At 49.0% G+C, this 27,095-nt stretch overlaps 1 protein-coding gene across 3 annotated transcripts in view; it reads right to left on the bottom strand.

Annotated features, from left to right (window-relative positions):
- Positions 1-1,133: 1,133 nt before the first annotated feature.
- MSN (moesin) overlaps positions 1,134-27,095 on the bottom strand; it is a 39,460-nt gene continuing 13,498 nt past the window's right edge. The window contains exons 1-13 of one of the 3 annotated variants that reach the window (XM_021297061.2): positions 23,048-23,125; positions 17,733-17,816; positions 11,002-11,097; positions 10,189-10,463; positions 9,696-9,779; positions 9,254-9,400; positions 8,690-8,786; positions 7,655-7,818; positions 7,082-7,212; positions 6,589-6,749; positions 5,922-6,014; positions 5,271-5,504; positions 1,134-4,242 (exon numbers count right to left, since the gene is read on the bottom strand). In XM_021297061.2, coding sequence (XP_021152736.1) covers positions 4,078-4,242; positions 5,271-5,504; positions 5,922-6,014; positions 6,589-6,749; positions 7,082-7,212; positions 7,655-7,818; positions 8,690-8,786; positions 9,254-9,400; positions 9,696-9,779; positions 10,189-10,463; positions 11,002-11,097; positions 17,733-17,816; positions 23,048-23,110 — 1,794 coding nt within the window. In that variant the 5' untranslated portion in view covers positions 23,111-23,125 and the 3' untranslated portion in view covers positions 1,134-4,077. Of the gene's footprint in view, positions 4,243-5,270; positions 5,505-5,921; positions 6,015-6,588; positions 6,750-7,081; positions 7,213-7,654; positions 7,819-8,689; positions 8,787-9,253; positions 9,401-9,695; positions 9,780-10,188; positions 10,464-11,001; positions 11,098-17,732; positions 17,817-23,047; positions 23,126-27,095 lie in introns of those variants that run through there. The other 2 variants (XM_065077288.1, XM_065077289.1) reach the window with 2 other exon arrangements.

Raw genomic sequence — 27,095 nt, 5'->3', positions numbered from 1 at the left:
TATTCTTATTACTTGGCCCTGTACAGCAGCCTTCAGCCATTAACACTTTGCACTTCCATTTTGAGAAAGAAAACCCAAATATAGATACACCTAACAGAGAATTACTAAGCCCCTGAAGCCTCCAGAGATCCAGGCAAGGGAATGCCATGACAGGGAGGCCGCCCATGCAGGAGAGTGATCTGGCTGCAAGCACCGAGTCCTCAGGGACTCCCGCAATTCAAACACAAGCTGAAGGTATTGTCCGTCAAGAAGCAGGGGCAGTAAAAGCAGCAAGAAGCCCATTTGCGTGAAAAACCACCCCAGACCACAGCAACCTTCACTTGAGGGCTGCAGCGACGCTGGCGCAGACGTGCAGTCCCTCCAGTGGCGTTCGGGTCTTTGGAATCCTGGAAGGAAGAAGAAAGACCCACCTGTGGAAACCGGATCAGTGCCCAGGCCTGGTGGGGACTGCAGAGTCTCCATTGCTCCACACTTCACTTTCTGTTTACAGACAAGTTTGGGTTTGTGCCCAAGCGCCGGGTCTCTGAGCACTGAGACATTCTGATGAAATCTCTGCCTTATTCCACAGTGTAGCGACCGCAGGGCAGAGGATGCAGAGCCGTCTTCACTGCCGCGTGGAAGGCAGCTGCACAGATCAGTTTGTCAGCAGAAAGGTGGCGGTGGCCACACTCCTCCATCACCGGCCCCAGTCCCGAGACCTCGGGAAGCAGGAGCGGAGAGAGCCACGAGCAAGGGAGCCGAGAACAAATGGGGCTGAAGCCCCCGGTACAGGGCCGGGGCAGGACAGACTCCCCCGCGAGACGCCGGGACAGGCGGCAGCACCGAGTGCCCCCCAGCTGTGGATGCACCAGGGCTGGCAGGGCAGGTGCGATTCCAACAGCAGCTGCTCCTCCTGCACTCACCGATCCATTTGCACGCTAAACATGATGAATTTATACTCCATCTCCACAAAGAGGTGTGGATTCCGGCACTGGTGCAGTGCGAGCGCCGGGAGGGGATGAGGTTCAAGCAGTTCTTTTCAGGACACAAGCAACATCCTGTTTGTGTCCCCCGGAGCCGGCGGCAGAGCTGCTGGACTCGGAGACAGCGCTGGGCTCAAAGCGAGCTGAAGTAACCAGCCACACACCACCTGCTGAGTTTCTCTGAACTTTATTGGCACTTTAGGAAGGACAGGGCATGATTTTAACAACTCCAAACAGGAAAAAAAGAAAGCCTTAATATCAGGGTTCTCTCTGTAGATCAGCACACGGACCATTAATTACTCCACAACTTTAAGGAACTGATGTTTTATTACAATCCAGTAAAAAGAGTGGTCAAAAAACCTCAACATAATTTACAGCAACAAAAAAAAACCAAAAAACAAGCCAGGCAAACATTAGATGAAGAACTTCCATCCCCGCCCCCAGAAGGAGTCGTCATCCAATTAAAGGGGAACACGGAGAGGAAGAACAATCCATTGTATTCTAACAAATAAAAAACGTGTCTACAAATCTCACTGTAATACTGAAAGCTTCTTACATTAGTTTTCTTGCAAAATATCATTTCTTTACAATACAGTATACATTTCCAAGGGAAGGAGGACCATAAACACATCCTCCATCCCATGACTAATATTTTCTAATTGTGCATAGCTAGAAGTATTGAAATCAAATATCATTAGATACCACTGAAATATAATACTGGTTAAGAAGGCAGGGCTGAAACAACTACAAAGAGTTAGGTGGACTCACTGGCACAAGCCGTTCTATTCCTATATTGGACAATTTGGAATTAGAACGATTAAAAAACCCTATAAACAGAAGTCATGCCAGCATCATAATACATGAGCTCAGCAGTGTTGTGGGACCCATCAAAGCAGAAAGGTTTACTGGGTTATTAACCTGACCACATATTCCAGGCACCATACATCAGCTTGTTAGGAAACTGTTAAAAATGTAATAAAGGCTTTTCTCACGGCAAATGCATCAATAGCTGCTATGGACAGAGCAGGAGTGCTGAGAACCAGCTTTAAAGCACCAAAACGGAGTGTGAAGTTGTCTGTTCCCCAGTAACGAGACTCACATAAAGCCAGTGCCAACCAGTACAGAAACACACACATCAGTTCTGACGAATTCCGCCGCAACCTTCATTTGAGACTTTCCAAGTACCGAGGTGCGTGTTTCTGGCCAACAAAAGCCTCTCGCGCCACGTCCCCTCAGCCGCCGTGTCGGGGACGGGGCTCCCGCGGCACTGCCGGGGACGCCGACGGCAGCACGCCGACCGGGCGACCCGCGCGCGCCCCCGCGCCGGCTGCTGCTGCTTCCGAAAATAACACCGCACCGGTAAGGCTGTTCCCAGCAGCCCAAGGAACTCCTGGGGAAATACTGCCGTTTATTAACACTATAATGAGCATTTCTTTTTGGCACAGTCCCCCTTTACCTTTCCCACTAAGTAGCGAGCTCTAGCATTCAGATGTTTTCCTTGTATCATCACTACCAGTGACATCATACAAAGGGGGAATCCAGAAAACTGGGAAGTCACAAGATCTAGGAGCAGGCTAGGCAAGAAAATAAGTCACAGGCTGGGCTGACAACTTCCTATAGGGACAGGCTAAGCCAGGAGAGCAAAGCAAACAGGGACTCCACTACAGGTGGACTCCGTTTTTAAGAGGCCTCTTGTGAAGGTTACATTTCCTTCTCTGGAGAATCAAGGCAAAACCCAATTCAACCCTGAGCAAACGGGGCTGTTTCCTCCCCAGCGACGGCAGGAGGGACGCTGGGCAGCTGCAGCATGGACAGCTCGGAAGACGGGAGGTGATGAGTATCACAACCACCGGTACAAACGGCTCTCAGGACCAGTCTCACAACCACTAGCGTCCCACTTCGGGAGACACAGCCTTCTGATCAAAGCTACGAAGGGGCAAAGCACCTTCTGCGGAAGGAAAGGACTTGCCAGGGATCTGGCAGAATTCTTATGGTGATTAAGGCAGCAATTGGACAAACGTCTCAGGATCCTCTGCCCTTGAATGCTGACTGACGCCAGGAATACAGATGCAGTCTTGTACATGATCCAGATACAAGAGTAGTTTTTGGTCCCCAGCTGCTGATCACTTTTTGATTGCATCTAGTTTAAACTAAAGACATCTAAGCTACAGTAGATCTATACACAGTCATAAGGCACCAATGACTATGTGCTAAAAAGGCCTCTTAGGGAAAAACCTGAAATCCCGTTCACAGAAATGTACTGGTTCAGCAAAGGAAGAATACAGCTACAGGAATTTTTAGTCTTTCACGTGTCTATCTACCCCTTTAGGGTTCCATTGGCAAACCCAAAAAAGAAGGCAAGTGTTCTTTAGCTCTCTCTGCCTCACTGGTTACATTCAAGTCAGACAAATGACAGACAAAGCCCTTTACCAGAGACAAAACTTCTGGAGAGCAGGGAAGGTGAGGCTCCAAACCACACTGCATCAGTGGAAATATTCCAAAGGCCTCCTCGTGATTAGGAAATTCAAAGTTGCATCATTAGACAACAAAAGGTAAAACCAGCAGGAACACCGTAGAATTTGTTTGGTCTGCTTATGTTTGAAGGACAAAAGCTTTGGTCTTTTAGAAAGAAAGTCCATATTCTACTTCCAACCCTTCTTCCTAAGCTCCAGCCTCCCCTTCTCAGCTACATGATTCAGACCCTGGCTACTAAGCTTAATACTGAAGCTTGTGCAAGTTAGTAGGAAGGCACAGCGTCAAACCGTTAGCACTTTACGTAATTCGGTAAAAGCATCTGCTGGTCTCCCCACCCCAGGGCAGAGGACAGCAATGCAGCCACTGCAGCGAGCAATATAAAACTAAACGCAGTGAGACTGTACTCAAAGCCAAACAATTTCAGACATGCCCCAATAAACGTTTGCTTTCCCAAGCCAACTTAAGAAAACGTAAATACCGTTCTTTCTTCTGTTGCTTAACCCAGCATTTGCCCAAAACTTGATAAATAAGATCATGGTCACTCTTCTGTAGTGGTTCCAGCGCAGCATGATTAGGAGTGAATGACAGAGAGGATGGGACAGAGGGAGAAGAGAGCGCAGGGCAGCGGGTGCAGGGGAGTTTACATGGACTCGAACTCATCAATGCGCTGCTTGGTGTTGCCCTGCCGAATCTGACGGAGGGTCTTGTACTTGTCTCGGCCCAGACGCATGTTCTCAGCGTGGATCATATCATTGGCCGTCTTCTTGGTTTCATCCCGAGCGTTTGCCAGCTCCGAGGAGAGAGCCTTTGGAGAAGGGGGAACAGACAGCAATGGGTTAGCAAGCGCCAGAGACTCAAAGCTGGACAAAGAGGTTCCTTGTTGATCGTACTGAAGATCCAATATCCCTGTGGACAGGCAACAGGGGAGCCCAAATGTCTACAGTTCTGGCCAACCTGCTCTAGCTGACCCTGCTTGAGCAAGGAAGTGCGACTGTATGATCTTAAGAGGTCCCTTCCAACCTGAACAATTCTGCGATTCTGTGGAAGTTGTTAACATTTTTCCCCAGCATTTGAAAGTCGAAAACATCAGACAATCTGTCACCCTATTTACCGCTGTCCAGCACAGTAAGGAGGACTGTCTCCAATGTACTTCAGAGAAATAGTCAAATGGAGGGATCCCTAAAGACAACAGGAATATCTGGCAGAATTTGAGCAACTACTAGCCTTCTACCACAAAAGAAACTTGCTGCAGAAGATAAAGGGCACCTCTGTCACTCCACTTGTGCGTGACCACCACAGCACGATGCAGAACAAGCAAAGCCTGACGTAAGCCAGGCAGATACAGGCAGCGTAACAAAATGCTGCAAAGCCTGGACAGCAGAGCGCTGGAGTTCCTCACGAGCAGGTGGCGCAGCTGCCCCCTCCACCCCGAGCCTCGCGCGCTGCTCTCAGCGCCGCAGTGCGGCCCCGTCAGACAGCACAGTCACGGGCAGCTGCTCGATAGGAACCAGACCAGGGCCTCCGGTTCACGGCAGCCAGCTGTCAGATGGCCGGTGAGACCCACACAACCACACTACGTCTGACAGACGCTGCTGTTTGGCACTGCTTGAAAACACTTCACTGCTTCCAGTGAAATGGAAGTCAAGTGCCAAGAGACAGGATCTGCCTCCGCCCCGTGGTTACGCAGCCCTCTGGCAGATCATGATCACTCCTCTTTCCCCCACCTTTTTTTTTTTTTTTTAAAATACCAGTAACACTTTCCAGCTGCAATTAATGGCAAGAAGAACAGAAGCAGCCCCCAGATGCCCACTCCTTCTGCTGTCAACTTCTTACCTTCAGGTGTTTCTGGACCCGTTCGTTCTTCTCTGCCTCAGTGGTCCGCTGCTCCTCGCTGCGGTCCTTGATGGTGGCCTCCGACCGCAGCTCCGCGCTGGCTTCTGCCGCGTTCTCATCGTGCTCATCATCGTGCTCGTTCTCCGCATGCATGGGTTCAGGGACATGAGGGGTGCTCATGGCAGTCTTCAGCTCCTCTCTGGTCTTTTCTAGGTCCTCCTGCACCATCTGTGCCTGCAGTAGGACACGTCACAGCGAGTCAGTCACTCCGATCCTGAGTGCGCGAGGCCTCTCGCGGAAGCGCACAGCAGCACTGCTGGCTGCTTGTTACAGGACACCTGGCACCTCGTGAACACTCAAGTGATGTGTTCCAAAGCCACTCAGCCACAATCTTTTGCAAAACTTTCTGCTGGCTAGCACTTCAGAGAAGAACAGCTATAATTAATGAAATATAGCCTATAAGCCTAATTAGTCAAAATATTTCTACATGGAGTCAGAATAGGGCACTCACTGCACCAAGAAAGGCAAAGCTGGGTATTTACAACAGCCTCAAGCTTGCAGACACTCAGTCTAGTGTGGCAGCTAGTGCAGCAATTTAGGCCATAACGCAAAAAGACGAGCAACTTGCCGTGTGCTCAGGTAACACTTTACCTTCTGTTGCCACTCCTGGGCCTCGCTCTCTTTCTTCTGCCGGGCCAGCTCCAGCTGCGTGATCCTTGCTGTGAGTTCTGCCATCTCAGCAGCCTGCAAAAGAAAAGATTTTAGTGGGACAAAAGAAAAGTACTCACTAAATGAAGCATTTAGTCCAAGTCCTGAATAAGAACAGTATCTCTAACATCTTCTCAGTAAGGAGAAAGCCCTCCTGTACACTTCAGTCCCACTGATACCTCCATGATGCAAGGAAGTAAAGAAGTTTTGGGGTTTGTTGTGGGTTTGGTTTTTGTTCTGTTTTGTTTGGGGTTGGCTGGTTTGTTTTAGGTGTTTGGTTTTGTGTGTGCGTGGTTTTTTGAGGTTTGTTTTGTTTTTCTTCCAAACAGAGCTACACAATTCTTTGAATCCAAACCAGAGAAAGCAATCAGCAAGCTCTAAATGCTGTTCTCATTATCACATACAAAAGAACAGGCAAAAAGCACAACAATCCAGATGCACTGTACAATTACACTTGTATTTAGGCATAAGCTCATCTGCTTGAGGCTAAAAAAAAAATTACGAACCAAACTATGCTGCCTCACCGCCTTCATAGCCTGGTTTGCTTCAAAAGCTTATATGCTGACCCTGTCACTATTTTCCCACCTCAATTTTCAGGTCACCCACTTACCAGCTGTTCCTGGGTCTTCTGTTGATCATGGGATGCTTTCAATAGGGCCTCCTTTGCCTCTTCTGCTTCTCTACGTTCTTTAGCCAGTTTCTCTGCTTCCTCCTGAGCTCGTTTCCTCTCCTGTTCCAGCTCCATGGCTCTGCGGGTCTGTTCTTCCAGTTCTGAAAGAATAAAGGAGCACATTTGAAGAGAGATCAAGTAAAGAATGGCAGTAGAAGAAAGTGCCCTTAACACCTGCATCGCGGACAAGGGGTTTCCTTCAGAGAAACAGGTAAAGGAGACATAAGCAACTCTCCCCTTTCCTTCACATTGTAACGGGAGCTGGAAGACTAAGAGCCAGGCCTGTTCCAAACTAATTGATTACTTGCCCAACTGATTTGCGGGGAATTACCCATCTCAAAGTTCTACCCTTAGAGGCAGAGAAACATACAGCCTTTTACTGGGGCAACACTGCACTGTGTATCTAAGGGAATACTGGAACAATTTGTATCACCTTGCTGAGCTTTCTTGGTTTGCTCCTCAATTTGCTTGAGTCTCTCCATTAGCTCCTCCTTCTCACGTTCAATCTTCTCCTTCTCCTTTTCTGCCAACTCCCTCTTCTTCTTCTCATTCTCCAGCAATGCTCTGATGAGGGGGAAGTCATAACACAATTTCCAATTAACAGCTCGTCAGACTGGAGTGCTTCCTAGGAAGCTGTGAGCATACAAGGGGCCTGCACTACAGCACTGAGCTGACAAGTTTTATTCCAGGTGTGTCCCTTTACAGAAGTGCAGAAAGAAAAACACTCTGCTGGCATTCAGCTCAATGGCAAGTTCACAATGGCAGCGTTAGGAGGCAAATCTCCTTATATCAGGATCCATATTAGTCCCACCAAATAGAGGGGCAAATCTTTAAGAAAGTGACAGCGGGTCACATTTATGATGGATGAGTGCCATTTCCATCAGCTCCTTAGATATACTGAAGCAGAAAGCAATCTGCTGTATTTTTGGCTCAGGCTGATTAAGGTGCTGCCAGCAATTCATCCAGCACACGATGCTACGTCCAGGTTCCTCAGAACCCCACCAACCTCTCCATCTGTTTCTGATGCTTCTCTTCCCGCGCCTGTGCTTTCATCTGCTGCACCTCAATGGTATCTGGTTTACGTCTGCGCATGTAGAGCTCGTGGTTCCCCATGCAAAGAGCCAAGATTCGTTTGTTAATCCGTAACCGGGGGGCATAGAATACAAAGTCCTTGGCACAAGAAAAAGGCAGCGTTAGACCCGTTCTTCCAGCATAAGAACCCTCCCGTGTATGCAATAAGCTCCCGACCCCAAGCTTCCTAGAGCTGCTAGCTAGCTTTCTTTGTTGGTGCCTCATTCACAGGTGGTGGCAGCTGGACACGCGTCTTTCGGGAATGGATTTCAACCTGACAAACACAGCCGGGGCAGAACTGCCCGACTTGCTGCGAGCGTGACGGGTTCCACCGTGAAGCACCCCAGCACGTGGAGCACACAACATCACCAACACCATCGGGGCTGGGTCACCAGGCACACCCGGACTACGACTTCTCCCGCTTAGTTATTTAACGCAACACTGTGGCCAGCCACATCAACTGTAAAGTTTCGTCTTATGGCAGAAAGGGCCCATGGATAAATAACTTTGTTCTGTTAACAAGCAGCAACAGCAGCAGAGAAATGTTTCCAAGCAGTAATGCAACAAGAACGACCAGAGGAACAGAAGGGATCAGCTGACACGAAAAATTAATAAGTCTTAAAGGTGAAACCAGTTATGCTCATTATAAATGAGCTAGAAAAAAACCCCTCCCAGTGTACCCTACGAAATGGCCTGAAGCTTGAAATGCAAAAGAAAAGAACTTCTCCCTGCCTCTGACTGAACAGCTTAAGGTTATACTGCACAAATTTCTACCCTCCAGACAGAAATAAATCCCGACTAGCACCTCGCTGCCATTAGACCCATTCTGCACACACTGAGCTGAACAGGTCCGGTAACAGAGCACTGCTTAAGTCAGCGTTGACACTGTTGATGAAAACATTGTGTGCAATGAGAAAAAGAGATCGTTCAGCTAAGAAACCAAAAGTTTAACTTGAATGTTGCTTCTTACTGGTGCTTTCTTGTCAATAGGTTTGATAACAAATTTCTTGTCATTGAATGAGATATTTCTGATCTCACTCCAAGGGAATCCAATTTTTGGTGTTAGCCTGCAGAAACAAAGCAGAGGAAATAAAAAGGCCCCAAGTCATTACAAAGCCTTAACGTAAAACATAAACCTCAAAATTCTACCAGATCTCCCCTCATATTTCAGTACTCTTATGTTGACTGGAATCAGCAAACAAAACTAGTCATGCAAATGAACTATGAACAAGAAGCAATTTTTCAATCCTGCCCTCTTTTATTTTTAACCAAAACCAGAACCAGAGAATACATCTACGGCAGGAAGACTAAAGATACAAATAAAAGTAGCTTGATGAGATATGGCAATTTCTTGCATTTTTTTGGTCCAAACCAGCATGTTTTATGGATCATTCTGGCAGCATCAAAAATACAGCCAAGGATGATATAGAAATTGTAGAGTTTAGTGAGACTTGAAGTCCAGAGAAGATTAATTTTGAATGCCTTTACAGGGGAAAGGAGCTGAAGGTAATGATGAGGAGAGGCGGTTTATTACCTGTCATTCTGCTCATAAATGTTAAGTCCAAGAGCATCTACACCTAGCCAGAGTTCAGAGCCCTTCTTGTTCTTAATGTTGAAGTAATTCACACCATACATTTCCAGATCCTGTGCAATTTTCAGGTACTCCAAGACAGCATCTTCTCTGCAGCATGCAAAAGAGAAAGCAGATATTCCTTTCTGAGTCTATAATCCATTAGAGCAAGAAGGTGCTGTCCTCCTGCACGAGCAGAGCAGCAACAAGCTGGCGGGTAACAACAAACCCACGCTGCAAACTCAGTTTGTTTGACCAAGCCCAGCCCGCTGAGGTGGACTAGCATCCCCTGAGGAATGCTAACTCAGCACGAAGCAAGCCACGGATTTCTGTATGCATTCATACATTACACAACAGCCTATATCACGCTACTTTGAATACACCATTTTCACACTGCACCAGTTACCTAATCATTCCTCGATGCTCCTCGTGCCAGACCTGGATCCTCTCCTCCCACTGGTCCTTGTTGAGCTTGTGCTGCTCCAGGACTCTAGGAGGAGTACACGGAACATTTGAGACCAGTCACATCACTCCCGATGAACGCTTCATTAAACACTCACTGTCACCACAGTTCCCCCCAAAAGCACTCCAGGAAACACAGCTTTATTATAAAGCTAGCTACAGACACACTCTGTCAAATGACAAAGTTGTATTTGGCTGTGCTTTTCTTTGTAGCATTCCATTATTTGGTTTTGGAGCTCCTCTTACTATTTCTGACTAGAGCTCCTTCAGCAGCAATAGGATGTTTAAGATTAAAGCTCTCAACTAATCCCAGGCAGAGGCACCAGGCTATATTTTATTCTGAACGTTCCAATCACACCCAGCCTGCCTCCCCCCTAAAAAAATAATCACAAACCCTTGAAGGCAAAGAAGGTGTGAGACTCCGCAGGCTCACTTACCTCTGTGGGAGCAGTTTGTCACCAGCAAGATAGCCAGATTTGTGTGTCTCTTTGTTGAAGTCTCCGTATTTTGACTGGACAGCATAGGAAGCCAGAAGGACGGCTGTTTCTGGAGGGCAGTAAATGTCATCATTCAGAATTGCCTCCTTCACTTGGAGGAAGAAAAGGCGTTGTGTGATGTCCTGGATCAGCTCTTCTGCCACATCCTCCGGGTAAAACTTGGCACGGAATTTGAAAAGCAGGGGGCTTTCTTTGCGTACATCCTGTGCCGTTACCTGGAACGGAATTACCAGATTTTATAGCCTACATACCAACTGAAGGGAGCAGGTTTACGAGCAGGAAGACAAGCACACATCAGAAAACAACTCTCCTTTCCAGTTGTGCTGGTTTGACACCAATGCAGAAGTGAGTGGGCAGAAATGCAAGGATTTTCAGTTGCTTACTGCTAAATACCTCCTCGCCTCTCCACACAGGACTTATGACAAGCCATTAGTTAAAATCAGCACTATGGGAGTTACTTTCCAACCAAGACACTCACGTGAGCAACATGCCAGCATGTTACAGGGCCAGGTGACGGATCTGCCTGGGTAACAAGCAGGACTGGAGGCAGAGGGACCAGGTCAGACACTGACTCCCCGTACGCCGGGCAGGGGAGGAGCGGACTGCAGGACAGCAGCACCAGCTCGCTGGTCCTGCAGTACCTCAGGTGCGTGGAGAGGCAAGAACAGATCCCTGACACAAGTACGGAGACCAAATTTGCCCCATCCTCCAAGAGAAGCGAATCCAGGACAAGAGAGCTTGAAGCAAACGTACCTTTTTGTTCAATTTCAGCCATGTTGAGAAGCCCTTGGTGTCCTGATACTGAAGTCCAAAAAACCAGACCTCTCTTAGACCAATTGTCTTGACGACCTGGAAGAAAGATGATTAGTAAGAGCCCCAGTCAGATGGCTGATCTCAAGGGTGGCAGGAACGTGTTAGAGGCACGTTCAAACACACAGACACCCAGTGCCCAGCGATCCGCCTCCCCTGCTGCGCTGCACACACCTGGATGAGGGATCTCAAGTGGGAGATGCATTGCACTCATCCCTCTCCCTCGTCTATTTAAGGCTTGCTGCTCTTTACAAACAACAACTAGGACACTATTTTATTCGGCCACCTATGAGCCAACACGTTTGCCTTTGACACTGTTTCCCACAGCATTCTCCCGGAGAAACTGGCTGCTCGTGGCTTGGATGGGAGCACCGTCTGCTGGGTAGAAAACTGGAGCATGAGTCTGATGAGGAGCGGCTGAAGGACCTGGGGGTTCAGCTGGAGAACAGGAGCTGAGGGGAGACCTTCTGATCTCTGAACTGCCTGAAAGGAGCTTGGAGCCAGGGGGGTCGGGCTCTGCTCCCCAGGAACAAGCGCCAGGAGCAGAGGAAACGGCCTCAAGTTGCCCAGGGGAGGTTGAGGTTGGGTCTGGGGAACAATTTCTTCCCCAAAGGGCTGTGGGGCATTGAACAGGCTGCCCAGGGCAGTGCTGGAGTCACGAGCCCTGGAGATGTAGACGTGGTGCTTAGGAACGTGGCTTACTGGTGGACTTGACAGTGCTAGGTTAATGTTGGGTTGATGATCTTAAAGCTCTTTTCCAAACTATTCTATTATTCTATTCTATGTGTAGTCAAAATACAATGCAACAGGAGGTGCTGCAGTGGGTACGTCCGTAAGCTGTCCCTTGTGCTGGGACAAAGAGCCACCACAGAAATGAACTGCACCGCTATGTAAGCCTTCTCCTTAGTCACGTCCCCAGCACACCATGGGCGCTCTGAAAACACGAGGGTTTGCAGACATACTGTAACAAGAGACAAGCACCTCATGGGGGGGCAAGACGACTGCAGGATAACGCTACTTCTGCTACAAAGGAGGGGGAAGCTTCTTGGTAAAGCCTTGTCCCACGTTTTACGTTTTCTACCTAAACACCTACTTCTTTTTAAATTACTTCCCTGTCGGATGCCAAGGATGCACTCTGTGATGGGGTCTCTAGTTTTGGCAAGACATACCAGGCACGTGTTCCCCGCAAACACACCACTAGTCGCATTCGTTAGCGCTTGGACCAGGCGTTTCCTCCAGCCTTACAAAGGCAGCACTAGGGCCCTAGTTCCGTTCCTGCCCCAAACCCAAAGGCAGCTTTTGGCAGAAACACGCTATTGCGTGCACACACAGACAAAACCTACGCAAGGTCATACAGTCTATTCACATCATCCCACTGATTTCCATGAAATTATTCACCCTGTCCTTGCTTGACTGCAAACTGAAGAACTGGCCTAAAGCCCACAGTAAACACAGGGAAAGTGGGGCAGATAAACCTTAATTTGCGCATATCACGTCGTAGGATGCACACGGCTAAGGAGGCTTCCGGAGAAGCAGAGTTTGCTGTATACATTGAAAGCGCATGAGGAAGAAGGGCTGTCCCAGGTTTGACCCCGGCAGCATTAACACGTGCAGGGATGGAAGCCCCCGGCCCTGCTGTGTGCGCTGCTCGCCTCCCGCCACCGTCAGGCTGGACTGCCGGCCAGGCCGGGCGGGCACCGCACTGAGGCCCTGCACAAAAGGACACTTACTGCACAGCCGGCGCCTGCACAGCAGCGGCAGTGACAGCGCCGGCTGGGCAGAGGGGACGGCACAGAACGCCACCCCTCAGACGGCTACTGAACCAAACCCGAACGCAGCACGGCTCCTGCCGGAGGAACTACAGGAGCTGTAAAGCAAGGCATGTTGTGCCTTAGCCTGAGCACAGATCTGGCCCATTTAGACCCAATTATGGAAACCGTTTTCCAAATAAATGCACATGACAGCAGCCTTGGTCAAATGGGGAGGGGAGGAGCCCTCCTCCCTCCTTCCCACCTCAGCTTCAGCAGGTTTAGTGCCATTTAGAAAGGGAAAAAGCACGAAGAAACAGCTTTCTCCAGCTGCAAGGAGCCTGGCTGGCAGGTAGCAGCTCAGTTGCGCCTGCGGCGCACGGCAGAGCCCTGAGGAGCCGCGAGATGTTCCGAACAGTTCCTGGCAGTGGCTGAGGATGGAGAGGAGCTGGCACACGGGACAGGAGGACACAGAGTACTGTTCAACACACACCACGATGCTCAAATACTTAAAGTTTACACTCTCAGCTAGAGAGTGACACCTTTCCTTCAGGCCAGAGAACACTGAGTCAATCCCTGGGTGTTGTTTAGGCAGCAGTACACAGCTTAGCCCACAACTGGCAAAAACTTACAGGCAGCCTTAAAGTCCAGCTGTCCCGCAGCACCCTGACATTTCTGGAGACTCTCACTTCACCCTTTGGTGACAGCCTGAGCACATGGTTATACAATTCTTTAACTTATGTTCAGACGAGAAACACGGTATCTTCCAGGGAACTTCTTCTCACCTCTCCTTACTCCACAGTCTCCAGGCCTGTCACTCCACCTGTCCGTCCCCTGAGCACTCACCCATCTCCTCCCAACCCTCTTCTTGCCATTGAGTGCTGCCTCACAGCCAGAGAACCATAAGCGGCCTCTTAAACGTAGATTTCAGTGTCAAAACAATGACTAAAGATTTCTCTTGTTCTCAGCCCAGAAAATACATCACCACACTGGCAAACAAGTGCAGATCCTGCATAAAAGCACTAATTACACATGAGCAAGACTAAAACATGCAGAGAAGCCACCCTACTCGGATCAAGTTCATGCGCCCAAGGCCAAAGCACCCCAGGCTACACCGCAGCACAACACGGACGGGGACAGGCAGCACCCCAGCAGGCACAGCCCATCCTCAGGCTCTGCCGCTAATCCATGCCGGGCAGCTGGGGAGCGGGAGCAGCGCCACGGCTTGGCTGTGCGTGGGTACACACCGGAGCGCGGCACCTGGTGCCAAGAGGCACCGGAGCACAGAGAGGGGCACACGGGCAAAGCTGCAGAAGACAGTTCACTGCTGCTGTCTCAATTAATCCAGGTTTTGACTGTGCATCCAAGCTTAAGCTATTTAAGCGAAAGCTGTACAGTTGCAAGCCTGGGGATGGGGTGTTCTAGGAAGATCTCCAGTGTAAATCATGATGCTGCTGCACCATATACTAGCTCAGTGATGTTTCCACAGCCAGCTACTTTGGTGCAGAAAATGATTTCTAACAAAGCAGTGAAGCATCTGCATTGTTCTGTCACTACAAAAATCCACGTCGAATTTAACCAAACAAGAAAGAGGGAGACAGGAGCATTTCTAATTCAAGCCCATTCACCTATTATTACTATGGAACTTTAGACTCAAACTGTTCTTCCTCATGAAGCTACTACCTAGATACAAGCTTGCCAAAAGTCTTCTGAATCCTATTAATAGTAGGTCAGAATTATGTGTGGCATAATGAATATATTTATCTACCTTTATACACAACAGGTGGAAACAAATACCACCTAAATGTTTCTGAACAAAGCCACCAGCATGCACAGAGCCGGCTGCGCAGCTTCCCTTCTGCTTAACTCAGAACTACCAGCTCGAAATGAAAGGGCACTCCAGGGCAAAAACATGCAGGGTATCTTAAATTCTTTCTGTGAAAGAGTCAAAAGTCAGGTTTCACACCAGAAGATCAATGTGCTGCAACAGCAAAACCGTAAGTTGCTTTGCAGAGGAACTCTCCCTTCCAAAAAGAAAAGAAAAAGGCACTGATGAAAGTAGCTCCTTTCCCAGGATCAGCATCGTGCAAGAAGACCAGACCGGCAGCTCCAGGAGCACGGGACAGCTTAAGGGAGCCAGAAAACGAACAGCCAGAACTTTGTTCTTACACAGCCCATCAGGGGACCCAAGACCAGCTCAGGACAGAAACTGCAACAGAGCGAAGAGAGAATGGGGCAGCGGTCGCTGCTCAGCGCCGCCAGCGGGAGAGCCCGCGCTGCCCCCCGCGGCCCCCGGCACACGCCAGCGCGGCACACGCCGGACACGCGCCCGCTGGCTGCCCAAAGCTTCATCCCCAAGTGCAGTATTTACTGTCAGCTCATGAGAGGCTCTCATGTTTTGGTCTGGTATTCAGTTAGTTCTTTATGCAAAGATCAATATCTGTTTGAGCACATCCACATACAAAAAGTACATGCTTTCCTTGAATTTTCTACCAAAAAAAACACACCAAACATGGAGAGACAGTAGTCTTATGTATCTGCTGTCAGAGACCAAAAAACATCTCCCGTTGTGGCAGGAGCTGAATAGATACCTCCCTTGCAATTAGTTTCCTTAATCCTAAAGGGCTGATGACGAGACTGCAGGGCAGCGACAGCAGCGGGGATCGGGCCCCTCGGGCACTCGCACAGCAGCAGCCTCCAAACCTCCCGATTCACGTGAGATGTGAAGGGCTCCTGACCTCCCACATCCACTGCAGCTCCGCACCGCAGCGCTCGCGGCGTCCGGCCCTGGCAGAGGGTCGGCCCTTCTCCCCGCCACCACGGAGGCGCCGCACCAACGCCACCTGGCACCGTCGTGCCAGTCTCTGACTAATCGGTTGGTCAAAGCTTGGACTCCTGCCCCGGCAAGGCTCTAGGACATTCATTTCAGTGTCAGCCCTGTCAGGAACCAATGATTCTACCTCCACAAGGAAATCTTGCGTGCTAGGCACCAGAAAACAGTTTAATTCTTATTCCAGCAAGCATAATATATGGGCATCACAAAGAGAGAGTGTCTACTAAACCTTTTAGAAATAGCAAATGTTTAACAGGTAGCGTCACACACTTTCTCCCCACTGTACTTCCTCTTCCAACTCTACCTACAATCCAGTTTAGCTGAAGTTAAACACTGCCTCATTTATATCAGCAACTTAGAAATTAAGTTCTGCAACAGCATTTGTTTTCTCCCTTTACAAAGTGTTTACTATAGAAAAAAACCCAAACCAACCAGAAGCTCTGCTTCGACGCTGCTGTGTGGAACACCCTGCAGGGAGAACGCACAGCTGCCGGAGGAAACGACACCGAGGAGTGCAATCAGTGAGGAAGACACCCCCACACTTGGAAGCACGATCAGATGCTTCTCAAACAGAAACTAACTGCTGTGCCCGGCTCTGCCAGCTAGCCACAAAGGCTGCAGATGGTCTAGAGCTGACTGAAAACAGCATTTGCAGATTGAAAATACTACTGACTTCTGCCGTATCACTTCTTAGCACCTGGTGCTTTACTTGGATAATGTCAGACACCAAACATTGAAAAATAATCACAGGAAGCATCCATGTGAAGAACACTCTCTAAAAACAGTCCACCTTTTGATGAACATGGGGTTTGCCACCTCATCTCCCATCTATGTCACCTCTGTTCCCAGGAACTAACTGCTGAAGTGCCATGGTGCATGGATGAATTCCAGACAGAATCCAGCTCTTATTTCTATCCATAAAAACTGTCAGATTTGAGACACTTGGCTGAAGTACGTAGGAGCTACTACATCGTAACACACAGGCATCTGAGAACTGCACTGCAACCCAGAGCCTTCCTGAAAGCCTTTCTCCTTTGTCCGCTATGAAAGGATGTTCTTTTAGTAAACCCTATGCCACTCTATTCCCTCCTTTTCAGGGCTGGGCTGCAAAGAGCAACATAATATCTAGTGCTGAATCATCCCGCTCAGTACGAGGGAAAGTAGTAGTTTGTGGTTAAACACCTAAAAAAAAAAAAAAAAAAAAAAGTAAATTGGGTTTCCTGGCCCCAAAAGAAATAGCTGACTTCTTTGGGTGCGTCAGCCCGTAAGTTTCTCTCTTCATTAAGATAGGTACTACATAGAGCTGGCCCCAGCACACACTGCACCCATACTGGATATACCTGGCCTGGCAGTTCCTTCATCTTGTCATGAATCCACAACTCATTTTACTCTTCTCTAAGCTATAAGCGTCCTGCTCAGATTTCTCCCCAAGCAGCCAATCCATGGAGCGCAGGAGAGAAACACAGCGGAGCCTGCCGAAGCCTCAGCCGCTGGGACTGGCAACGTCTGTCCCAGCCGCTCCAACGGCGGCCGCACGCGCCTCCCTGACACTGCTTGCACCAGGCAGGAGGAAACGGGCCAGCAGGGACGGCAGGGGACGGCTGACGCACCTGATGGACGCAGCACACCCCCAGGACTCCCTCAGGACCCGATGGGGCTGTGCGACATCACTGCACTGCACTCAACGCTGCAGCAACAGCTGAAACGCAGCTAAGCCTCTCCTGTTTCAGAGACCAGCTACCCTTTGAAACCAATTACACAATGCTTGCAAGTAAACCAACTAAAGATGGCTCACTAGCTCCCTCAGAAGACTTTTCTGCAGACGTCTACTGCTTTCCAGTATTATTATGAGCTACAGCACCAGTTCCATTCATCAGAGGTAAGGATAGAATAGCTCCTAACACATTCTCGGAGATAAAAACACGCAGTAGTTTTGAAAAAAATGTATTATTTCTTACTATGCTGAATTCTCATCAAGTCACTACATACACTGCCACTTTATCTTCAAAGTCCTTTAGAAATCGTTTGCTGTTGCCTTAAAAGAATCACAACAGCTGTACCAACTTTAGATCTTCTGCAGCACCATCGCTTACCTGATCAAAGAGTTGTTTCCCTGTAGTGTTGGGCTGGATGGCAAACTCCAGCTCAGCATCCATGGTGGTAACACGCACGCTGATCTGGAAGACACAAAATGCTTCGTTACAGCACACGCTCCAAACGACACGACCCAACAACGAAACCAACACCTGCCTGCAGGCGGGGCCCAGCCACCGGGCCCCCGGGAACGCCACCGCCAGCAGGCGCAGGCACCCGCCTGCCAGCACCGGGCTTCTAGTTCCCTACAGCATTTAACTTTCCTGTTTCGCAGTGTAAGAGTGTCCTCTCTTCCCATTAATATTCCCATGTATATGCTGACACATGAGAGCCATTTACAGGTGAGGAGGCTCAATTTCCAAACCTTGGCACACACAACCAGACACCCAACACTTCCATCTGAAGGATGAACGTCAAGAAAGTCCCTGGAAGCATTAACAGCTCAGCCTGTTACAGAGGACTAGTCAATACTAACAATACTGTTCCTGTCTCCATGCGTATTTGGAGAAATTAGAAGGCACAATCCCTGCTATGCTCTGAGGGCTGTAGGTATGAAGCACACAGGACACACAGGGGATCTGGTGATAAGGCAAGAGGACACGTGCTGAACTAAGAGGCGCATCACTACGTGCAGACACTGCGCCAGGGTCTACAGAGTCGCCTGCTGCTTTCCAGTTCTTTCAGGGAGGTGAAAGATCTCTAAACACCGCAGGAACGGTCTGGGTGTAATTTAACATTGCAGTCAAAATTTCATGACAATATTAGTCTTAGATGTAAGTAGTAAGATCATGAATGGTCTTCCAGAAGAAACATTATCTGATGCGCTCTGTCTGGGCAGGAAAACCTCAGCATCACATTTCCACATGGGAAATGAAGTGGTGAGGGACTGCAGCAACGGACTTGGCAGCTCCACCCCACAGAGGCAGGAACGCGTCTGCACATCTTCCACCCATAGTTCTCATAAAACAAGTTAAAATGGCAGAGGCATTTCAGATCAAAAATTAGCGTAACAGAGTCAGTTCCATTCACAACTCCCGCCCGCTACTGGAAAACACCGTGCAGGTTCTTAGGGGTGGATTGGAATCCTCCTGCCTGAACGCAGATGCCGTAACTTCTGACAGGCAAAGCAAGGCCTGCAAGTACACCGAGCTGCCTGAAAATTCATTTCTATTTGCATATCAATTGGAAAAGGTAAAAATATTTCACAATTCATGAACACAAGCTGCAGATCTTTTAGATCAAAACGTTTTAATGCTTTTCCATCAAAGCAGATGTTCAAAATTCAAGTTGTACAGACAAGGTATTCACAATGCACAAACACCAGCACGCAGGCTTTGCGTTCACAGTTCTCTTTCTTGCCAGCAGCCATTCACCCCACCTCAGAAAAGCCCGTCTATTTGCCTTTCCGCGCAGTCAGAGCTCGCAGCGCGCCCAGCAGCCCCCCGGGCGAGCAGCGGGCTGGCCGAGCGCCGCGGGCGGGGGCGGAGCGCTCCAGCTCGCCCTGAGACCAGGGGCAGCCACACCGCCCCGGACAGCGAGGAAAGCTCCGGCAGCAGAGGAAACCCCAAGGCACCACCCAGCACCAATGCGACCACAGCCCATCCCGACCCCTGTATTTCCACCAAGTACAGGGACAGATCGCACACCTTGCTGACTCAGCAAGCAGCAGCAGTGCTACAAACAGGCTTCTTCCATCAGCACGGACCGTTCTGCTGGTTAAATCTCAGTCAAGTGCCAAAAGAGATCGCTACAGTCAAATCCATTTTGAAGTTTCCCAAAAAGCGTACTGGAGCCGCGGCACACCTGGTTCATGCTTGATATCCTCTCAGGATGAACCTAAAGCTTTTCTTCGTTTAAGTTTAGCTAAGAAGTACATCCTGTAAGAAGTTAAAATGCGGGCTTAGCGCCGCACAACTGAAGTCAAGAAGAGTCACAGTTCTAATTGTAGAATGGCTAAGGAATAACACACATTATTAGAGAAAAAATACAAACAAGCAGGCCAGGTACAAGTTGGTTTTGAAACCCTCTTGAACCCTCTGACACAATTAAGTCAAACTGAGGAAGAACCATCCCATAGAAGTAATAAGGAAACAGCAAACCACCTGAATTCATAATCAATTGCGTTTTGTTTAAAATAAGCAGTTTTGAATAGCATGCAGGTGCCTTAAGTTCTCTTGCTACACCCTCCCAAAATTATTGTCCTGAGTTCCCAGGTGCTGACATTTGGCTGATTTCACAGTGCTTTGGTGAAACAGGAATGTCATGTGCTAGAAGGGCTGAATGTTCCCCAGCAGCTCTGCTGCTGACACGGGACAGCAGTCTGTCCTACCAGAGCCTGGCTGGTGAGCCCGACTTATCCAGGGACACCTGCCAGGGAGAGCCAGAGTCCGAAAGCCCTGTGCAGGTACAGGAGGGGTTACGGTACATGAGCCATTCAGCAACAGGTTCTTTCTGTTTGTTTGTTTTAAAGTCTTTTCCATTCACATAGAACACTAAGATACCAGCTACAATGAAAGAAAGCAAGCCTTTTTGCTCCACTGTTTATGGATAAAACACAATAGCTACTCTGATATCATCTGCATAGGTGATTGAACACGGAAGAATCTGAGCACAGAGGAAGCACCAGAAAACAGAACTGAAACACCTGCAGCAGCTCTTTGCAACCTGTGCGCCAACAGCTCTTGAGCTATCCAGAGCAAATCAGACCTCAAAAATTAAAATAAGGCTGTTTCAGAAAGTATCTGCATCATTCATGCAGAATACTTATTTGTAAGACTCACACTTTTGTTAGCACAGTAAAATAAAGTCTGGAAGCAGCAAAATTCTTTCACTGTCACTCACTTAAATGCATTTAAGCTATGTGACCAGCTACCATCCTTTGCCCAGCACATCCAATACAGAGGCACGTTCTTCCCCAGCAGAAGCCTCCTGAGCTCAAGATGAACAGCACCCTGAGCTTTACAAGCAGCGTCCTGAACATGGTCTCGCAGCTCTGGCAGACGCTGCTTCAGAAAGCAGTGTGAGCTGAGACACCACAGGAAAGAGGCTTTGCTGCAGGACCCACGCCCGCAGCGCCGGGGCCCGTCCCCGCGCCCGCTGCGTCCCCCGCTCCCAGCGCGTCCCCCGCTCCCGTCCCCGCACCCGCTGCGTCCCCCGCGCCCGCTGCGTCCCCCGCTCCCGTCCCCGCTCCCGGCGCGTCCCCTGCGCCTGCTGCCCGCGGCGCCGCACGGCGCTGGGGGATCGCGTCCCGGGCTTGCAGGGACGTTCAAAACCTGGGCTTGCAGTCATTTAATACTTGGCCGAGAAGTTAGTTTGCTGTAAAACTGAGCTTTGTTAAGCTTCACTGGTGTGGAAACAACATACAAAGACTCTTTTTCCCATATGCTACCAAGCCAGGGTTTTTCTTGAGCCAGTTGCTGTGAACTGGAAACACAAGCGCGGTTTCTGCCGTCCCCATGGTGGGACGGCTGCTCTCCAGCCCCAGCACGAGATGCGAGGCCTGACTGAGGGTTTTGTTTGAGGAATCCGTGTACTGGAACAGAAATGCAAATCGGTTCTCCTAGCACGTCAAAAGGCACGTCTAGCCTGACCCTCCTCTGCTTTAGCTTGCCCCATCCCTTGAGAATCACCCCACCAAAGCCCTTCTAAACAATTTATCTAGCTTACCATCGATGTTTATTCTAAGAAAAGCCTCAAGATTCACCAGCATTAATCCTTTATACTTTGTATGCGTACACCATCTGATGAGGTTTTCCTAGGTTTGAGGGCTGGCATAGCCGTTGGCGTGCTCACCGTTTGCAAACGGAATGTAACGCTCCTCCATAAGAAAACCAACTTGGACTGCTGAGCATACCCAGTCTGGCTCTGTCAGTGCAGACAGGCGAGGCGCTGACACGCAGCGGAGAAAGCACAGCGAGAAAGACATTGCTCAGCAGTCGTCGGATCACAAGGTCCGCAGCGACAGCGCTTGTTCCCAAGCACACTACGCCCCCTTCCCAAAATTGATTGTTAGTAAACTTTTGTCTTCAGCGGTCTGCCCTCAGGAGGTGTCTTCAGAGGATTTACTGGATTTCATCATCAGATTTACAAAAAATTACTATCCTAATGCAGTAACTGATACTCAGATTCTATTTAAAACAACTAAATGAATTTTTTATCATAACATTTACAATGCACTCACTGCTGCATTCAAGCATCTGCAACCCTCTAAATCCTGGTTAGATCTTAAACTAGGAGAAGTTTTACCCTAGTAGGTGGCCTCTAAACAGCCTTTCTTTGCCTTTCCATCATCACTTCATACAATATTTTGCACACAAACAGCTAGCAACTTTGCATGAACAGCCCCCAGAGGAAGCTGCCTTGCACAAGAAAACTCAGGTGTCTCATTTCAACAAGCAAATTTACGTCCACCAAGCTAAAAAATACTCACTTAAAAGAAAAAAAAAAAAACAACAAACATTTAACTGATTCATTTCATAACAGCTACAGGAAAGAAGTTGCTAGAAACCAGCGACTCTTCCTCTTCTCTGTTTGCGGAATTACCATTGTTCTACCAGCCCAAGCACAGCTAAAGATTGTTACCAGCAGAGCATGTCAGAGCTTCCTGCTGCCAAGGACAGCGTCTGCAGAGGGCGAGACCTCCCGCACGGACAGACAGACCCCCCCGCACCCACGGACAGACAGACCCCCCCGCACGGAGCACACACCATTCCAGCCCCCAGCAGCCACAGCCAAAGGAAGCTCCTTTTGATCGGCAAAAGCTTGCTCGAGCTCCAGGACGCCGCCGCCGTCCTCCCGCGGGGTTCGGCGCACTAAGGAGACAGACGCAGCACACAGTGCTACCGGGCACCTCTCTGCAACGTCTTTTCAGAAATTTTAACATTGCCCATACCCCTTCAAGTCTCACTTTCTGCCCCACTGAGACTCCTGATAAGTTTTACTAGTGGCAAGGAGAATCAGTTATCTTCCAGGTCTCTGAATAACCTCCTATGACCACTTCCCAAGATGAAAATGAGTAGCTAAGTACGGCAGGGCAAACAGGAAAGACTGATACAGTCACACTGAGTAACGGATGTGTAACTTGTACTAATGCCTCAGCACAATGAGTGGCACAAGAGGTAGAACAGACAATTCTGTTTGTCTGAATTTGAGACAGGAACAGAGCACTAGGAAATTCATGTCACAATAACGGGTACAGTCAGCACAACAGAGTATCAACCTCTACAAAACCCTGACCCTGAGCTAAAGCTTCTTTCCTGCCCGGACATCCTGAACGCGGGGAAGCTGTTAGACCCTGCAAGCTTCAGATACTCACGCTTCCCAGCTTCAAGCCATCAAGTGGACTATTTCTGGAGAAAATAGCATAGTGAAAAGTCATGCTTCATTGCTCATTTGGCACGGCCCCAGCAGAGCACACCAGGTGACGCCCCCACCGCCCCAGCCATACTCACCGACATCGGCTCCTTCCCCAGCACCAGCACCCTGCCCAAACAGCCCCGGCTCCTCCGTGTCAGGGTGAGGCTGCAATCTGTCATGTGAAAGCGCTTGCAATTGCTAAAGGGATTAGACTGAATTAAACCAAGCCCCCTTCCAGCAGTCTTAAAGGGCCTTTTCATAGCCCTAAGCCTGGCGGTGGGGGAACAGCAGCCGGCACACCCCGGGCTCTGGCCCCACCGCAGCCCCAGAGCCCCAGCCCTCTCCTGCTCATCTCATCTCATCTCACTGGGGACACAGCAGGGCCAGTGAGACCAAGGAAGGGGCCTTGTTCCACCCCGCTGTGACAATTCGAATAAAGTCACCACAATGCAGTGGCAGAGGAAGCTTGCCCACCTCTGATGCGCTTGGTACCCATGGGCCAGAAGAACGACTTATGTGCTATAGGGTACATGTTATATCATCACCCTTCCAGTCACCGGTTGTGTCTTGGCTTTCTTTCGGTATCTGGCTCCAGTCTGTAGCAGGAACCCCTACCGACTGGTGCAGGGCCTGAAGACAAAGAGCTGGTGTTACAGAAAACAGAGCTGCTTTGCACACGCACCTTTTAGCCATCTTAGACTAGGACTAAAAATGGACACAAGCAAGGACCGTTATCTGAAACACTTTTACCAGATGATACCCCCATGATTGTTCTAAGAAGAAAAAAAAAAGGCACTTTCCCCACCCATCTCCTGTTCCCTTCACACATTCGACAGCGCAGCATCTAAGCCCATTTTGCAGAAGTAGTTGTCAGTTATTCGGTTGGGGCTATTTTTAATGTCATTTCCTACAGAGCCAGCCAGACACGGAGTTGACTGTACCCTTCAGCAATACACCCGTTACAAACACATCCCGACGGTCTTCACCCGCTCTGTGTTAAGATGTAATACAGGACAGAGAGCTACAGATTGTGGATCAAATTTCTGAAGGTACCACGATGCCCAAGGGCCTTGCAGCTTACTGCCTTCCATATGCATTGTTACCTTATGCACCCAAGGCCCATTTAAAACTAGTTCAATATTCCACGCTTCAGGCTACTTTACATTAACAAGACACACGTGGCTGTCATTAAAGCACAGAAAACACCAACTGTAGCAGCCGGACCCGGCAGGAAACTACAGGTTTGCTTGAAGTTTACAGTAAAATTTCATCCACTGCTATGCCTGATTTCACATCCACTGAGGGAAATTTCAGTTTGTACCTATAATAAAACTAAATTAAAAGCCACCTGCAGAGGGAGGACAGGCTTCTGTGAGCAAGCAGTGACAAAAGGAACACGGGACCGGACAACCCCAGTCTCAATGGATGGGCTCAATCCCTGTGAGTTCAGCTTGGCAGAGACATCAGGAACCGTACTCTGGAAGCACAGAAAGACGCACTTATTAGCTTCAGTAACAAGTACTTTTTCTGGCCTGTTCTCTTACCCCTACACAGCCCTTGCAGAAGGACGGAGCAGATCAGACAAACAGTGCGCTCTGAAACACACGTCACTGGGCTCTAGACCCAAAACAGGAGGAACTAGCAGCATCCTCCAGATTCCACTGGAAAATACATAGTGCTGCTTATCTAGAGATCACAAGTGTGATCAGAGTCCTCAAGGAGAGTCCATAACCACTGGATTTCTGTGCAGAGCCCTGTAGCCACACATGCAATATACTGTTCTGCCCTGAGTACACAACATGTATTAATAAGCCCACAAAACAAACACACACACACACCAGACCACACCAAAACACCTTCCTTTGTTTAAAAACAAGTGGCAGCTTGGCTGCACAGCACCCCATCCATAAAACCTCATGCTCAGGCCAGCATTTGAACTAAAAATGATAAAAGAGCAAATCACTTGAATTGCAGCACGATTATCCTATACGGGCTATGAAAAGGCTCTTTAAGATAGGACAAGTTGAAGAAAAGCACAAAGGGCTTCAAAATATGTTGATTCTGTGTCCACTCCAACAGCACTTGCTGTACAAGTTCTCTGACAGGGTTTATAGTGGGCGTTGTGTCCAGCGCTTCAAAGAGCCAATCCTTATTCTTGACAACGGTAAGGAAGAGAGATTGACTGAGGCAGCTCTAAACAGTGCCACAAAATATAAAGCTAAAGCAGTCAGTTTCAAAAAGGAAACCAAGTGATCTGTCCCAATATAAACCCTGTCACACTGTAGTGTCAGAGCCCCAGATGGGTATTTGTTTGGCTGTTAACACAAGAAAGTATTTTGAGATTAATTTGAACTGCTCATCTCCCAGTGATAAGGAAAATAAAACTCTTCCATACAGTCGGTGGTAAACAGGAACGTTGCCATGGGGAAGAGAAAAGAAACAAATGCGCTTCCCTGAAGACACTCGCTGCCGTTGAGAAGCTGCTGAGAGCAACAGCAGAACGTTGCTGCTTTTCCGGTTCTCAAGAGCGAGCGTGAGAAGCCACAAGGGGCTCCGTGTTGAAACGCCCTCGCAGCTGCTCAGTCCCCGGCATCCAGAGCGCAGAGCAGCCCCGCGGAGCTGCGGGGACCTCCCTGCAGGACGCGTCCATCAGCCCAGACTTCAGCCACTCGTATCCAGTCAGGGGGTCTGTGTCCTTAGGTCAACTAGGGCTTCTTTTTTTCCCCTCACATGGTGGAGAATCAGATTTATTACCCCCAAGGACAATCTCTGAAAAACTAGGTGTCCTTCAAACCACATCCATGGAGCTCAGAAGACGGCTTCAAAAAACGCCTGTTCATATGCAAAGGGGCTGACGTTCGTAGTTGCCTTATTTTAGAGCCCTTCACTCACCCGCCGTGCCCCAGCTCCCAGTTCTCCTACGGCCGACGTTTCAGCGCGCAGAGCTGCCACCCGCGATCGGCGCGCGCGGTAACGCAGGGCGCGCAGCCGGGCCGCGCCAGCGCCGCTTCATGGGGTGCGGAACTCGGCATTTTAGAACTCTGGAGGCACCATTTACACAATTTAATTAGTGATCTGATTTGGGCAGGCAACTCTTTCAGGAACAAAAGTTCTACTTCATAAGCAGATTACCACAAAGTTACTCATTCAAAACCATTTTTAAAAAAGACAGGGAATTCCCGTACCTCTGTGCAGGATGGGTTCTGAGGCCATTAGCGACATGTTTCCAAGTCACAGCTACTTGGATACAATTCCTTCCTTTTCAAAACCACGGCTGCCAGCAGCTCGTCCCCCGTCCGGGGGCAAACCACGTTCAGACTGACAGGAGGAGTGCAGGATGAAAGTACTAAGCCAGTAAAAGCCGCCATGGGCGGATCCTCACATTTATACTCAAGTCCAGATACTTTTAGGCTACTTACTACACAACTTATACACACCCTTGTGCAATGGATCAATTTCTCTATTTTTGCCATTTCCTTTCTCATAAATAGATTCCTCACGCTGCTCCCTTTGCTTTCCTGCAGCTGTTCCAAGCCATTAACATTGCCATTTGCTATTTCTTTAGAGCTAGTTTGAATAGGCCCTTAGAATAACTATTTTTGTACCTGCTGTTTGAGGTAATCAAGAGAACATCCTTTACTAGTCAGAACCCAGCAGATTAAAAACTCATGGGGAAAACCCTGACCCCTTTTCCACAACATCTGGATCAGCAGGCAAAACTCAAGACAAAATCCAGCCATATGCAGTTGCCATCGTTCAACTTCTACACTCCAGGTAGCTTTGGGGTTTGTTCTGAGGTTGTTTTACTTTGTAAACACTCATTTGTTTTGGCCCTGTTAGAAGGCACTATTCTTTGGAGAAACAGAATGTGCCTTAATATTATGGCGTCTGCAGGCTAATAGTGGGGTTGGCAGTTGTACTTCACGTGTCTGAGCTCAACCACAGCCCAGGCCACCCGCAGGGCGCTGTTCGAGACGCCAGCAGGTTCACAGGCGATGCTCCCGGCA

Source organism: Columba livia, chromosome 12 (genome assembly GCF_036013475.1).
Source record: "Columba livia isolate bColLiv1 breed racing homer chromosome 12, bColLiv1.pat.W.v2, whole genome shotgun sequence".
NCBI classification, from domain to species: Eukaryota; Metazoa; Chordata; class Aves; order Columbiformes; family Columbidae; genus Columba; species Columba livia.
Note: the sequence above shows the minus strand (reverse complement) of the source record. Positions and strands in the feature narration are given on the sequence as shown.